The sequence below is a fragment of the Leiobunum rupestre genome, chromosome 1, assembly GCF_980474605.1.
Source record: "Leiobunum rupestre chromosome 1, qqLeiRupe1.1.hap1, whole genome shotgun sequence".
Lineage (NCBI taxonomy): Eukaryota > Metazoa > Arthropoda > Arachnida > Opiliones > Sclerosomatidae > Leiobunum > Leiobunum rupestre.
The window spans coordinates 72,020,338-72,036,344 of record NC_143384.1 but is presented as its reverse complement, the minus strand read 5'-3'; the positions used below and the strand labels follow the sequence as shown (position 1 = coordinate 72,036,344).

Genomic DNA, 16,007 nt, shown 5'->3' with positions numbered 1-16,007 from the left:
CCATTAGATTTTTTTTAGTGAAATTATCAAATCAAAGCCATTTACTATGAATTTAATTAGACAGTTGTTAGTTAAAAATATATTCCATGAATTGGCAATTTTTAGGCTTTGAGTTGGCATAAATTGATCTCGCCCCCAAATACCTTCCTACGTTCCTGACTCCAAAACATTAAAACGTACTAAATATATGCCAAAAAATTTCAAAACGTATTTTCGTATCATCAATTTTCCAAACGTACTAAATACGATTAAATAAATCCAAAACGTATTTTCATTTCATAAATTCTCCAAACGTACTAAATACGATTAAATAAATCCAAAACGTATTTTCATTTCATCAATTTTCCAAACGTACTAAATACGATTAAATAAATCTAAAACGTATTTTCGTAATAATAATTTGAATACGTATTAAAAAAGAACAACACGTCGCAGAGGTAGCGTTTATCAAGGTTTTTTGAGAATACACGATCCTATTGGTGGATCCTTTTGTGACGTCGAAAGGGGGAGGGTAGCCACGCGATGGGGAGCCGGCTCGCCACCCGCCAGTGAATCCAAGACCAGCCCAGCCGTGAAATACAGCTGCCAGAGAAACATTTATTTAGTTTTAAAAAAGTCATCCACGACACGAGTCGCGGAGCGCGAGTCCCGATTTTAAAACTTTTCCCGTTTTAAATTTTTAATAGTTCTTTTCGTTTTAAGAAATTAAATACACAATTATTTCCTCGCAAAATGGGCGAAAAGGAGTCCAAAGATTCGGTTAATCCTTGGGTACAGTTGGTCACTAATATGATTTTGCTCATTTTAAAATGGCTCGAAAGTATCGTTATGGCTTTCGTCCCGAATAGACTCATTTCTAAAGACGTGACTGGAAAAATTGTGCTCATCACGGGTGGTGGAAGGTAAATATTGGAAGTTTTTTCATTTAAACGTGTCTATGGAAATTTATCGTGTTTTTGGCTTGATCTTCCCTTAGTAGAATTTTGGCTATTTCGACAAATTATTTTGTAATTCAAATTTAGACATTTCCAACGTATCTGAAAATTTTGCTTTTAACGTAGTTGACTTATGTAAATCCAATGTTATCATTTAGGCCACGTATAAAAGTTACCTTATGTATGAGTTAGTTTTTTTTAATTCGACGTCACGTTATCAACGATTACCAGTACTTTATTTTTCAATTACAATTTGAAATCAAATTCAAATAGCCATCTGGCTATTTGAATTCCATTTTAATTGGTTTTTGATTCTACGCTCAATTTGGTCAGAGTTTCGCGTTTTAATTTTATCATCGAAGACCTATTGGTCAGAGTATTTTTATCATTACTTAAAATTTGTTACGGTTTATCTTTTTTGCCTCCTTTTTTATTATGGACGTTTCTACTAATTTAACTGCATTATAGTCCATAGGTGGTTTTTATTAACCTTCTTTTTGAGGTAGAGAATTGGTATTGACTTTTTATGTAACCATGGCAACGTATTCGTCGCCTTTTCTCGTGATAAGGTTCAGGTTTTTAAATAAAGATAAAAAAATTATCACAAGAATTATAATGACAATCAAAACCTTAGGTAAACTACCGAAATAACTAATTTTGCCTATTTTGAATTATCGCAGCGGTATTGGTCAACTAGTGTCCGTTCGTTTCGCCAAACGTGGAGCCGTCGTGGTCATCTGGGACTTGAACGATCAAGGAATGGACGAAACTTGTCGTCTGGTCAAACAAGAAGGCGGTGAATGTCACAAATACGTTTGCGACGTCAGTAAACGCGCCACCGTGTACGCCGTGGCTAAATTGGTCAAGGAGCAAGTCGGCGTCGTGGACATCTTGATTAACAACGCCGGAATCGTCAACGGCAAGAAATTTTTGGATATTCCCGACGAAAAAATCGAACTTACTTTCGCGGTCAACACCCTGGCCGCGTGCTGGACGGTCAAGGCGTTCCTACCGGACATGATCGCTAGAGACAGCGGCCATTTGGTGTACGTGTCCAGCATGGCTGGTTTGTCTGGCTCCACTCATTTGACCGACTACTGCGCCACCAAATACGCCATCTTGGGTTTCGAAGAATCGCTGAGGTTGGAACTGAGGTCCAGCGGTGTCCAAGGAGTCAGGAGCACGTGCGTTTGCCCCTATTTCACGAACACGGGACTCTTCGATGGCGTTAGCACCGCCATTTTGCCCCTGTTGAAACCGTCCTACGTCGCTGACTGTATCGTCAACGGCGTCGTGACCAACCAAGAATTCGTCCTAGTTCCCTGGGCCATGCTGATCTTGTTCGTCATCAAGTCGATGATCCCGATCAGCGCCTCTTACTACTTGTACGACGCCGTGGGCGGAAGGACCTTCATGGACAAATTCACCGGTCGTACCTCGAACGGTACCACCAACGGTGTCCACGAAAAGACCAAATCGGACACTGTCCTCAATGACAATGGTATTCTTAGGGAGAGAATTTCCAACGAAAAGACCAAATCGGACACTGTCCTCAATGACAATGGTATTCTTAGGGAGAGAATTTCCAATGTTACTTAAGTACCGGAACATTTTATCATTGTTTTTTTAAATATCGTTTAATTTTTTCTTCGATTTCATCATAAAAAGAGTCATTTTAAAATTCATCCATGATAAGCTCTAAGTGATATCTGAAAATTTTTGGAATTCGCAATAAGATAATTTTCATTTGTTTCTCGACGTTCAAATGTTTGGAAATTTTTTTCATAATTTGTGGCCTTAGCTGACGTGATTTCGTCTGCCATAATGCTGTTTAGTTCCTCCAGATCTACGTAGATGGCAGATTTAATTAATCGTCAAGTTTTTTCGACGATTCTCTTGACGTTCGTATATAGTGCCTTTTCAACCTTTTTTTTTTAAACTTTATCAAATTTTTAAAAAAATTGTAAGAATGTTTTTATAAGCCACAATTTTTTATTCACGCAAAATAAATCAAATGTTAAAGTTTCTTTTAGAAATTTTTTTTTACGTTAAGCCTACGATGTTGTTAAAAATGCTACCCTACAATTTGCGGCGCTTTCGACTGGGGGCTACCATTTTTATTATTTTCCCCGTTACGACCTAAAGTGTACTTTCCCTAATTTTGATCCTTTAAAGCTTTTAACTACTACTAGTAGTTCGCCCATGAGTAGATACTGTATGGAAAACAGCTTTTCATCAACAGGGCTACCAGAAAATTTTACGCCGCAAAAGGTCCAGGACTACGAAGGAGCACAGGTTTGAACACGAAACTCTACTCATTTATGGGTAATTTTTTTTAAACAAACCATTGTATTCAATGAAATTGTTGTGTTAATATTTCACTGATAATATTTTCCAACATATACCTGGGCTATATACAAGAAATCGACCTTCTGATTCTACATTTGGAAAATTATCCAATTAAATGGTGCTTAACCATTTTTAAAATATATTTACTTTCTTCCTGGTAAATAATTTAAGAAAATAGACTTTTTAAAATTTAATTATGAACGAACTTAATTTATTAATTACTTTTTGACCTAAAATCTGTTTTGTAATACACTAATGTCTTTGTGGTTTTTCTGAATCTTTCTTTTTCGGGGAAATCAAGCTTTTTTTTTTAAATTAACTAGGAAGAAATACCGAATCCCAAACTGGAATACTCGGAAATATTATGCGTAATCTCGTTAGTACAGTGCTCTCGTATCTGGACACCGTTGTCTAGGCAACGGTAAGGTTTGAACTTGGAAAATAAATGGCGTTGCAAAGTACGCACTGATGCGTTATAACGAATTTTGCCATGTAGTTTACTTTTTTTAACTTCTTTAAAGACGTTTAATTCCTAAAATTTACGACAAAAACGGTGAGAGCACATTTAATTGATTTAATTAGTTTTAATAAACTAGTTGTTTCGTCTCAATGGAAAAGGTGAAGCCTAACATTTTGAAAAACCCCGGTTAGGTCCGTATCAGCAAAGATAATATAGAACTCCGTACCCTAGATTCGGATTCTGAGAGCTTTCTGATAGACGCTTTTATAACGAAGCGTTTACCCACTTACCGCACGTGACCTCCGAAAAATCGGCCTCCATCGGTCGCTGCCATAGGGTGCGTTCAGTAACAGTGATCGGACCTGCAGCGGTATCTGAACCGTTGCATATGCTAGATTTTAAAATGTTGCATTTGTTGAGGGTTACTGAACGCTTGGAGGTCAAATAGTTAAAATGTACCCCACCTTGTATAATAGCGTACCCAAGGAAGCAATTGACTTTTTATTCGAAATATTTCGAACGAATTAAACGCTAGATTTCAAATCGTCAAGCTGATATTTTATTATTATTACAATAAATTATAATTATTAGTTTTCAAAATATAACGCTACCTTAGTTTAAAAAATTAATTTTCGGAACGAATTTGTAAAAATAGCATTTTGTATAATTAATAACTTTAAAACTATATCTACAATATATTACGTATTTTCACACGATTCCGTGCTCCTTTAAGCACAATATTGTATTTACGAAACATTTAAAAAGCAAAAAATTATATTTTATACCTTATACCCCTTTCGTAGGAGCAACAAATACAGTGTTTGTTGCTCCTAGATTGCACGTTCATTATGTTAAAATAGATAGTACCAGTACATTAATTTTTGTGCAAAAACTAATTTTTATAAATTAAAACCATTTAAAAGTTGTCGAAACTAAATTAAATAAACAGTATTTCACACAAAATTCCAATTTGTAGTTTTCAGGCGTAAAATAATATTTTGACTCTAGTATGATAATTTGAGTTTCAGGAACTGGCAACGCTGTACGCGAGGGTTAGGTATAGAGATATTTCATGTCGTCTGCTTTCCCTAGCTTTGGCTGCAGTGTAATGGTCGCCATTCTGAGCGGGTTTCTCAATACGAAAAAGCATTGGTGACGTAGACCCCTATACAAGTGAAATATCTCTATAGAGTCTTCGCAGTTATAAATTCATTTTCGGTTTAGATATGAATTACGAGATGGAACTAAATAATTTCGAAATATAATTTATTATTATAAGAGGTACCCCCTAGTGGCGCACTGCCACTTCCTCAATTTTTTTCATAAATTAGACCAAAAAACCTAGTTGACATACTTGTGAATACAGCATGTTCATGTCATTAAAACCACATTTGAATAATTAGGACAAGCATTTACATAGTGATATAACTTGTACGAATATAAATATTCCTATAAAATACTCTCGTTCTATGCACGTTTTTGCATCTTTATTTTCCTTTATATTAAAATTAATAACATAAGTAACATAAGACCGGAAAGTATAACAATTGACAATTAGCAAAAGTTAAAACCAGACTGATTTTCAGAGTTTAAGTTCAGCACCGAGACCCCTAAATATACTCAGGGTTGGTACAGGTCAGGGAATTTGGAAGTATAGGCCTACAAAGTCAGGGAATTTAAACAATTCGCGACCGAAAACTATCGCTACTCCCCCTTAGGTTCACCATTGAAACCTAGATAGGGCATAGGTAGCGGCTAAAGCAGACGCTATTAGTTTTTCCTCATCGGAAATTTGACTTTAAAAATAATGATACACGCATTTTAGCATCATTTGCTTGAATTTTGGTAAGTTTATTTAAGAAAACACATTCTTATGACTATTTAATTTGTCTGTAGCTGACGCTAGATCTTAGGTGCAGGCTCGGAGAAGCTTAGCGCCGTTACGTCACCTAGACTAGGTTACGAATAATTTGACAATGACCATATAAATCATTACTGAGGTCAAATCTCGGGGGGGGGGGGGGGGGGTGCCAATGCCTTGATACTAAAAATCGTTAATTTTAGTAATATACCGAAATTGGCTTTATTTTTTGAAATTATGAATCTCGACTTCGTTGAAAACAGAGTATTTTATAAAAAATACAGGAAAGCGATGTTATATGATATTAATTGGTTGTTGTGCAATCGATTTCTTTTGGGTCGTTGGGGTTGGGGATGCTCAAGTATTCATTTGGGGGCGCTGAGCATCTCCTGGCGCTCCCCGTATACGGGCCTGAAAGATTAATAACTGATAGAAGTAAAATATAAAGTTCCTAAACGATAAATTATTGCCTTAAAAAAGTCAGGAATATTTATAAAAGGGGTCAGGAAATTTGACAAAATATATTACTATCAAGGACAATAACATAGTACTCAGACTAAGCGAGGGTGTTAGTGTCGAGAAAAATGATCAGTAATAAAATTAGCATTAAAAAAATAAGAACTGTCAGACTTATTATTATTATGTTACTTATAATAATAATAATATTAATATTATTTTAGCGATATCAAAAAACATGTTGAGGAAACTTCGTAACACGAATACTGTGGTAGTAAATTGTACATATTAGGCAGAATTATTCTTTGGTCCTCTATAATTTCTGGTACTTATTATGCATATTGTGTATAGTTTGATTTGAAATGAGGAATAAGACCTTCTTAGAAACCTAAGGATAAATATTTCGGATTTGCGTGTAGCCTAGACCTCATTGCTTTGGACATTTATTTCGTAAAATGACAGAGCTGTCAATTTAAATACATGTGTTCAATTTAAAATAACCTTGAACGCTGAAATTCCTCATTGTTTGGGGCTTGGCTTGGTTGTAGCAAAATCTTTTTTGGTAGGGAAGACAAGCACAAACTTTTTGTCAACTCGATTTTAAAAACCATTTAAATAACCCTAGCTATTTCTTTCAATTTAATTTGGGCATATTCCAACTCTTATCTCTCTCTAGCTTGTGTTGAAGCATCCAACAATTCTTTTTCTATATTTGTGTACTAAAATCTTTTTGTACTACCTCAGTTTGGGTGCTACAATCAACATATTCTGGCTGAACTTGGGTGGGGTTATTTATGTAAATACGTTGAGAAGTTTGATTAGAGAGGATAGTTCTTTTAAAATTTTGGCCTTTTGGTATTGAAATATTACTGTTTTGGGGAGGGGAACCAAATAAATTGATACCATAAAACCAGGAGCTAGCTGCTTCTGTGATAGACGACGAAGAATGGTATTTTTCGGTTAAGATAGAATCAGTTTCATTCCAGTTAAATGAATTTTTGGATTTGTCCCAAAGAGAGAGAGAATGGTCTCCGGAAATTGATGAAGTAGCTTTATTAGTAGTTTTTACTATTGGTGAAGAACTAAGATCTATGACAAAAGAGTTATTTCATTTCATTTTAAAATTAATAAATTTAATTACCATTTTCTAATGTTGAGGAGTACTCCCTGAGAAGCTCTTGTACTGCGGATGTGACCTTGTGACTTTGTTTCTTAGATACAGGCGTTACACGTTGAAGTTGAGAACGCTTTATTCTTCTTTCGTGTCTTTTAATTTTTGGATGACCATCCATACAATTGGAAGTGGGTCCACTGTCACCCAAACACAAATTTGGTAACCAATCTGGATTAGTTTTATCATACAGCCTTGAGGGTTTACCTAAAAATAATGATTGTTCATAAGCGTTGCTAGGGTATTTAAAATATTCAATAGAAAATAGCTTACCTGAGTAAAAATGTCGGGAACATATTTTCACTTTGTTAATATCATTGAAGGCGCTAAGCCTTAGCTTTTTTAACCATAGCCTTCGCCTTTCATATGATATTTCTTTCGTTTTTAAATCTTGGTGTTTTATAATGCATGGTATTTTATAAAAACCGATAGAATCCCGAATTTCTGCGCCTTTTTTTTCACCCTCGCAATTAATAACATAACACCGACGATGTTTACTCATTTTAAAAAGTGAATGTCAAGTTGTTGTCAACTAAATTCCGCACAAAATGGCGAGACAACAAGTCATATTTTATAAATTGTCTAGACACTGCCTTCTATGCAGCATTGAAGCATTGAGTTTGGAATTTAGAGGTCCAATCAAAACGTCGGGTTTCAGTATTTCGCGAAACAAGTTTTTAAAAAATAAGAATACTGCCGTCTGCTCCCAAATGACGAGAAAACTTTATCATTCTAGTATTCTACCCGTGGCGCCGTCAATCTCTCAATGGTTCGTTCAAATAAGACGCGTTTTCCGGCAATAATAATAATAATGGATGGCGCCACGAGTCATATGATAACGTTTTCTCGTCATTTTAGAGGAGACGGCACATTCGTAATTTTCAAAAACTTGTTTGGCGGGGAGCAGATTTGATTGGATATCTAAATTAATATTCCCAACTCAATGCATTGAAGCAGATAAAAACGAGCGTGGCGTAGAACGCCAATAGTTTATAGCATGGTATACATAGCGAAAGGGTTGGCCGCTATTGCGCGAGTGTCAAAGTTGGCCGTGACCGAGCTAGCACCTATAATCTTGGAGGAATAAAACAAGTATACAGGAGTTGCGGAGAGCTGCGAAATCGATTTCGTCAGTGACAGTGAACTCGCGCGAGACGGAGGGGTTCAAACGCGACTAGCGCCAACTGCATACGGAATTTTGCAACTATTATCGTTTTATATCATTGTTTTCGCGTCGTCTGGTTTGTTTTATTCCTCCAAACAAATACGAGTCATTTTGGAAAAAGGCGCAAAGAATTTAGAAATGTTTCAAAACAAACCAGACGACGTGAAAACAATGCTATAAAATGATAATAGTTGCAAAATTCCGTATGCAGTTGGCGCTAGTCGCGTTTGAACCCCTCCGTCTCGCTCGAGTTCACGGTCACTGACGTAACCGATTTCGCAGCTCTCCGCAACTCCTGTATACTTGTTTTATTCCTCCAAGCTATAATCTGGCGTCTGCTACAGACAAATTAAAAAGTCATAAGATCGGTTTTTCTATGAACTTATCAAAATATAAGCAAACGATGCAAAAATTATATTAAAATGCAAGTATCATTTATAAAGTCAAATTTACCAATAACGATGAGGATAAACTAATAGCGTCTGCTTTAGCCGCTACCCGGCCATCTGAACTCTTGGAGCTGCGCCTGACGTAACGAATAGTTTTCGGTCAACTGACAGACTGACAGCAGGCTCTTGGGCTGACAGTTAGATATATCTAAAGGCGCTACTGCCATCTGTTGATCATAAACTTAAAACTACAATTTGATTAACAATATAAAATTCTTCAATTTTAGTTTTATATTCTTTAATTATAATGTGAAAATGTATATTTTCATAAGTTTAACCGTTTCTAATAAATTAAAAAATTAAAAATTGGGGTTGCTAATAATTTCGGTAGATGGCACAGCTAAGTAGTTCCCGTTTCTCATAATTTTAATAAGCACATTTAGCGCCAAATTTGCTTTTTCTTTGGTTGTAAATCTAACTTTCTTTACAAAGTATTACGAAATATGTTTTTCAAATAAGTAAATTACCCATAAAATAATATTAAAACTGGTTACTGAATCACCTAATCTCGTTATGACTTTACCAAACTACACCGTTTAAACTGAACAATCAGCTCATAGGAGTATCTAATTGAATCGTATTTTATTCCTTGTAAAGTTTTCCTCGTTTTATACGTTAGACTTTCCGCTTTAACCATTTCAAAAATTCTAGTTTCCACAATGATTCATACAAAAGTGGGTCAGAAAGCTCGGTCCAGGTAACGAGGAAAATTTGACTTTTATGGCCTCCGGAAAATGGTCCTACTTTCAATTTCGTAGGAATCTCTTTGTCAAAACGTCTCGCGTAGTCGCGTTTATTTCAACCAAGGCCTAGTTCTTCTTTCGCGCACTCCTTCATTACGAAAAATAAATTTTAAAATGGGTAAATTAGCGTACAGAATTACCAAGAAATTTGTAAAAATGTTTGGAGAGTTATTAGTGTATTTTGTGAACTATTTCGTCCCCTATCGGTTCCGTAAAGTGAAGGATTTGTCGAACGACGTAGCACTAATCAGCGGCGGTTCTCAAGGACTTGGACAAAAGATAGCGATGCGTTTGGCATTGCAATGCTCTACCATAGTCATTTGGGATAACGAGCAAGATGCTTTGGATAAAACGGTACAAATGGTCAAAGACGCGTCCGGCGACAAGGAGGTCAAAGTTCGTAGCTATCTAGTGGACGTCAGCGACCGCGAATCGGTCTACCGGACCGCCGTCAAGGTCAAAAAGGACGTGGGGTCGGTGAGCCTTCTCGTAAATTGCACCGATATCGTCAATGGGAAACGATTCATGGAATTGGAAGACGAATTAATATTAAAGTCTTTCAACACGAACGCCCTGTCGCAAGTATGGGTCATCAAAGCTTTTCTACCGGACATGATGGAGAAGGGTAAAGGCCATTTGGTCAGCGTGCCCTGCATGAGCGGACTACTGGGATCGGCCAATTTGACGGACTACACGGCGGCCAAACACGCCGTGACCGGTCTCTTGGAGTCTCTGAGATTGGAGTTGGCCGTCGAAAAGTACAAGAATATCAAGACGACGCTAGTATTTCCCTATTCCACTAACAACGCCGTTCTGAAGCGACTCTACAACGGACTGGTGTCGCGTTTGGATGACTTTCGAATGGCCGACGAAGTCATCGAAGCGGTGAAGAGAGAGGACATGGTTCATTACGTTCCCGAAATGCTCAGCATCTTGTTCATGTTCAAGACTTTCGTTTCGGGACGCACTGTTTTGGCCGCACAGAGGTTAATGAACGGAGACAGCGCTAACGTTACCGTCGCGAAGAAAGATGGCGCCTCTAGATCCGCTCGCGTCAGCCCCGATAGAGAGCGCGAGGATCGTATTTTCGAGAATATGCATTAGATTTACTTTATTTTCTGCTTTTGTAAATAATATTTTATATTATCACAAGGATATTTACTGACAAATAAAGTGTACTTTTTCACCAATGTAAATATAGTTTATTTGTTTAATACGTAGTGCATAATATTCCCGCTAATACCAGTGGCGTTGTCCGCGTATCACCGCCGTAATACGGGTTTTTTTGGCTTCGATTCATATTTTATCACGCTCCTTTATCTAAACGAGAGAAACCCGTTTTATAATATTTCGCGTTGCATTTTATGTAATATTCGAAGCAGTAACGCGTTTGTTCGAACTATTGACAAAATGTCTAAAGTAAACTACGCTTTATGTCTGAAATACATGGTTCTTTTCCTGTTCGAAATGTTGAAAACCGCGTATTGGTCGTTGATACCGGCGTCATATCGTAAACCGAAAAATTTGGAAAATCAGCTAGTTTTGGTAACAGGCTCGGCTGGAGGTTTGGGACGATGTTTGGCTTTAAAATTCGCCCAACTCGGTTGTAGAATAATACTAGTGGACAATGACGCTTCCGCTTTGGCCGATACCCGGGCATTCTTAGAGGAGAGATACGGGACTGACCGAGTTAGCTGTTACGTTTGCGACGTATCGGACCGGGCGGCCGTTTATGAGGTTGCCCGGAAGGTCAAGGAACAACTGGGCGTCGTATCCGTCCTGGTCAACAATGCCGGGATCGTCAACGGAAAGTACTTCCTCGATTTAAGCGAAACGGAAATAGAGAAGGTCATCGGGGTCAACTTGATGTCCGCTTATTGGACCACCAAAGCCTTCCTACCGGACATGATCGAACGGCGTCGAGGTCATTTGGTCTACGTCAGCAGCGGAATCGCCCTGGCCGGCGCACCCACTCTCAGTGACTATGGATCGTCCAAATGGGGTGTTACGGGTTTCGTCGAGAGTTTACGTCAGGAGGGCATCGTGCGAGGCTGGGCCGGCGTGGAGTTCACCACGGTGTTCCCGTCTCTCATAAAGACGGGTTTGTACAATCCGGATAATTACGACGGCCTGATTGGTCCGATGGACCCGCATTACGTAGCGGGTGAAATCGTACTCGGGGTTCTGATTGGAAAACAGAGTATTTACGTACCTGGCGTTCTGTGGCTGTTTACTGTGTTGAAACCCTTTGTGAGCTCGAAAGCCACGGTTCAGATGCAACTATTCACAACTGGACCGGCCTTTTTCGACGACAAGATTCCTTTTAAGACCACTAATGATTTGAATCAGTAATATCTTAAATAATTATATAGATTGAAAAACTGATAACGAAGTGTAAAATTTACTAACTACTAAACCGTTGTCACGAAGTTAAAGTAAGGGGTTATTTTGTCAGACTTAATACAGTAGCGCCATCTAGGTTATTTAGTTTGAGTAAAGATAGCCTTAACTTTAAATTTATTTTTACTAAAATTATTATACAAGTAATTAAATGTGATTAAATTATTTTATTTTATTACCCATAAAAATTAAGTTTTTGCGTGTCGGGTCGGGCTGGGCTTTTTTTTCGTTGAAAGAAATCTGGACCGGGTCGGGAAGTTTTGGCCCGACCCTACCCTATAAAAGTCTTCGTTAAGGAATCCGTGGAGAGGTAAAAGGTTCTACATTTTGTCAGATTCGTCTGAGATCGTAGTTTGACTTCCGATATTCGACTGTTTCTATCCAACCGGCGGGATTTTCGCCAATCATAGGCAAGAAAACTCAACATAAAATTCCCCTATTTTAATAAACAATGTGTTATATCTCACAATTTTTTCAAAATATTTAAATGTGAAAATTAATTAAAAATTGAAGATAATTATTTTTCTAACAAAAAATTACTTTTGTTAAATTTTTTGAATTCTTTTGATATACCTTGAAAATGGTAATTAAGGCTCCCTTAATTATTCTATCGGTAATGGTTTGAGCGGCAGCTTACGGCCCAAAATTGAAACAGCGGTGGTGAGGGTACGATATCACCTACCGATTGCTGTATCATTTTCATTTCTATCTTTATGGGTGCGTGCAGGAATCCATACCTCAACTAGAGCTATGGATTCCTGGTGCGAGGGACAGCAAATGGGCTCCCGCCCTCAAAATGTTGATTATAGCATGGAACTATTCAACGCTAGGGACGGTTTGCAGTGAAAAACATGCCACCCCCGGTTTTTTCCCCGGCTAGAAATTTGGTGATTCAATTCGGAAACGACTTAGTTCTTAACGCCGTCTATCATTCGGTTTTTAAACTAATATACGGAAATTTACCCGCCAAAATAGTCAGTCGTCTGCTAAGTTTATAAATGTTTTATAAATGATTTGAAATTTCTGACAATGCAAAAAAATTATTAAAAAACTATTATAATATATTAAATATAAATATAAATATTAAATATTAATTATAGATACGAAAGGGTTTATCACAAGTTCGCAACTGTACATTCTTAAGCCTTAACCAAATCATCTAAGTCTAGCAGGCAACAATTTGTTTTCCCTCTGAGTGACGTCCCTCCCCCCAAAAAAATGAATCACCTTTCCGGCGCTCTGCGAAGATCCGCTAGGAAGCGTTGTCAATGAACGTTTTCAGATATTGCTGCCTGCAAACCGTCCCAGCGTTGCCAGACGCCCTATAATTATAGGGAAAATCTATAATTTTGTCACAAAATTTTCGGTGCCCTATAATTTGAACAGTATACTATATAGGGCATTTTTTCCGATTTTTCGATATTGATGACCTATAAATCCTATAATTTCAATTTTATTTAGTCAGGTTCGGGAATTCAATATAATATCAGACTGAAAAATACTAAATTTATGATAAAAATGAATAAATGTGTTTTTATTATTTTTAATATTTCAGTTTTTTTTCATTTAAAATTTCATAAAAATTGAAATTACCGCCAAATACAATGTGTCCTATAATTTGGACTGGATATCTATAATTTTTAGTCCTTGGGTCTATAATTTGATTTTGGCTATCTGGCAACGCTGAACCGTCCCTAGCGTTGATTAGTTCCATGATTATAGCCAACAGGAACTTTTTGTCTCTAACTTCAAGAGCTACAGCTAAATGACGTAGAAACCCCTATTAATCCCACGGCCCTTAAGCAGCTAGACGTCATTATCACTGTAGGAATTTGAGCTGTATACGGGTCCAACTATTTGGCATAAGTGGTAGAAAGTAAAATGAAACATCAATTGATAGGTGATAACGTGCCCTCTTTACGCTATCACCAAAAGGGACATAATTACCAAAAGTGCGACAATCCTGTACTTTCGTATGCTAAAGGTTTAATGAATGCTCGACCACATAAAAGACTATTTATTGTCGCCTTTCTGGATATTTTTATAGTCTATGTTATTATACCGTAGGTAGATGGCGATAGCATCTCCACAGAACGACGAAAAAAAATACACTAACTTTGACCAGTGCTACTTAGTTCCTCCGTTCCTCACTACGAGGCGTTATTTCTTGGTTTAACTTCCATCCCTCCCCAAGGCATACTTTCCCTTCTCCCCTCCCAACTTGTATTTCGCTCGTAAGGCCGCGTTCACAAAGACGTTAAAAATGGTAAATAGCTTAAAGGCCTAGGATTTCTTCTGCCAGTTTTCCTTGGAAGTTTTCTTCCCGCCGCGCAAATATCCTGGTGGTAGGCCAACGTGTTATGCGGTTGGCCTACCACCAGGATATTTGCGCGGCGGGAAGAAAACTTCAAGGAAAACTGGAAGAAGAAATCCTAGGCCTTTAAGTTGAAAGCGAAAGGTAGAAGACGAAGTTAGAAATCGGCGGTTCACAAACACGCCGAAAGTCGAAAGGGGAGAGAAAACTTCACAAGACGAGAGGGAAATCAGCGGTCAATACGTATCTATTCCAGTTTGATATTTCGACCTTCGGTTGAAAATCACTTGCCAGTTTTGGCCAATAGAGAAGCGGTTATGACGTCGTGTCGGTCATGTGATACACAAACACCGGTTTTCTCGAGAGAGAGTGAAGTCCGAGGGCCGAGAGAACGAAAGACTGTTTACCTCGTGGTTTCGGTGCACTATGGCTACCACAAATAAAACTGTGTAACTGTTAGCTCGAGTAAAGGAAGTCTTTGTGAACTGCGGACCTTGTGCAGGAGGAGAAAGAGAAAGGCTGAAGTCGGATCACCCCGCCGAAAGCGGAATGCTCTTCCCCTTTTACTTTAGAATTCTCCTCAACAAAATGTCTTTGTGAACGCGGCTTAAAGGCCTAGGTTTTCTTCTGCCTGTTTTCCTTTAAGTTTACTTCCCACCGCGCAAATATCCTGGTGGTAGGCCAACCGCAGAACACGTTGGCCTACCACCAGGATATTTGCGCGGCGGGAAGTAAACTTAAAGGAAAACAGGCAGAAGATATCCTAGGCCTTTAACATTCATTAAGAAATCGGTCCGATTGACACACTTTTAGTAATTGTCACTTTTGCTATCACCAATTTGGCACTACGGGGTGTCAAAACAAGGGAGGCGATTGTATGTTTAATGTGAGGTCTCGATATCCTTAGCGCAGGCCGCAGGGGGATTGTGTATACTTGATTATCCGTGAAGGTGAAGACATTATGGGGAGGTATTTCTTACAGCTTGGAAATCTGTGTTCGCTTTATAGGGTAAATTACCTTATATTCGCTTTGAATTTCATTCTTTAAAGTAGAAATGAAACTAAAACCACAATCGGATTTGGGGAGATGTACCAGCTAAAAGGCCGCCATAAGAAAGAATTCGCGCATATCCGCGCCATCTATTAATGTTTTTTTAAACTAAATATGATAAAGTGGCCTAACGTCGTAAGCAACTTCGTTTGGTTTGTTTATGTTCTTCGATCGGTTTTCGACATTGTAGAGTTGTAAAAAAGACATATATACAAGCGTTGAAATATTAAATCTAAGTTATTTAAACAACTATGAAAATCATTACGTTCGCAAGAATCTACATTACCGTAAATTACACTTTATAAACATTTTAAATGTACTGGCCTTGTCTCTGACAATTTTGTTCAGGCGAACTTTGGCATATAACATAATTCGTTTTATCAAAATCTATATTTTGACCTTTAGTAGTCCAAACATGGTTAGCAGCAATGCCGTTTTGTTTTTCACCATTTTTTATGCATTTTTGGTAATTTTGTAATTCCATAAACAATTCCGGTTTCATTATCTTTTGAAATTTTTGGTCTATTATTTATTAAAGTTGACGATATAGTGTCTGATTTTTTGCTTATTAACTTTATGTCTATATTTTTTAGTTTTTTCGGTTATTCCTTTCTTATATAACTAATATATGATCATATTTTTCTTTTTTTTTG

General features: G+C 37.5%; 4 protein-coding genes across 4 annotated transcripts; 3 read left to right on the top strand and 1 right to left on the bottom strand.

The window, feature by feature from the left end:
- The first annotated feature begins 619 nt into the window (after positions 1–619).
- Positions 620–2,928, top strand: LOC149966287 (epidermal retinol dehydrogenase 2-like). The gene is made up of 2 exons (XM_090181621.1): positions 620–902; positions 1,616–2,928. The coding sequence occupies exons 1-2, from the start codon at positions 733–735 to the stop codon at positions 2,532–2,534; spliced, it is 1,089 nt and encodes a 362-aa protein (XP_090037747.1). The 5' UTR covers positions 620–732; the 3' UTR covers positions 2,535–2,928.
- Positions 2,929–6,190: 3,262 nt separating this feature from the next.
- LOC149966286 (uncharacterized) lies at positions 6,191–7,759 on the bottom strand. Its single transcript, XM_090171361.1, has 3 exons — positions 7,506–7,759; positions 7,203–7,439; positions 6,191–7,150 (listed from the first exon to the last, which is right to left on the bottom strand). The coding sequence occupies exons 1-3, from the start codon at positions 7,732–7,734 to the stop codon at positions 6,768–6,770; spliced, it is 849 nt and encodes a 282-aa protein (XP_090027487.1). The 5' UTR covers positions 7,735–7,759; the 3' UTR covers positions 6,191–6,767.
- A 1,944-nt stretch (positions 7,760–9,703) lies between these two features.
- Positions 9,704–10,693, top strand: LOC149966285 (epidermal retinol dehydrogenase 2-like). Its single transcript, XM_090167521.1, has one exon. It carries the CDS (start codon positions 9,704–9,706, stop codon positions 10,691–10,693), a length of 990 nt encoding a protein of 329 aa, XP_090023647.1.
- Positions 10,694–10,999: 306 nt separating this feature from the next.
- On the top strand, positions 11,000–11,941 carry LOC149966284 (epidermal retinol dehydrogenase 2-like). The gene has a single exon (XM_090167520.1). It carries the CDS (start codon positions 11,000–11,002, stop codon positions 11,939–11,941), a length of 942 nt encoding a protein of 313 aa, XP_090023646.1.
- Positions 11,942–16,007: the final 4,066 nt, after the last annotated feature.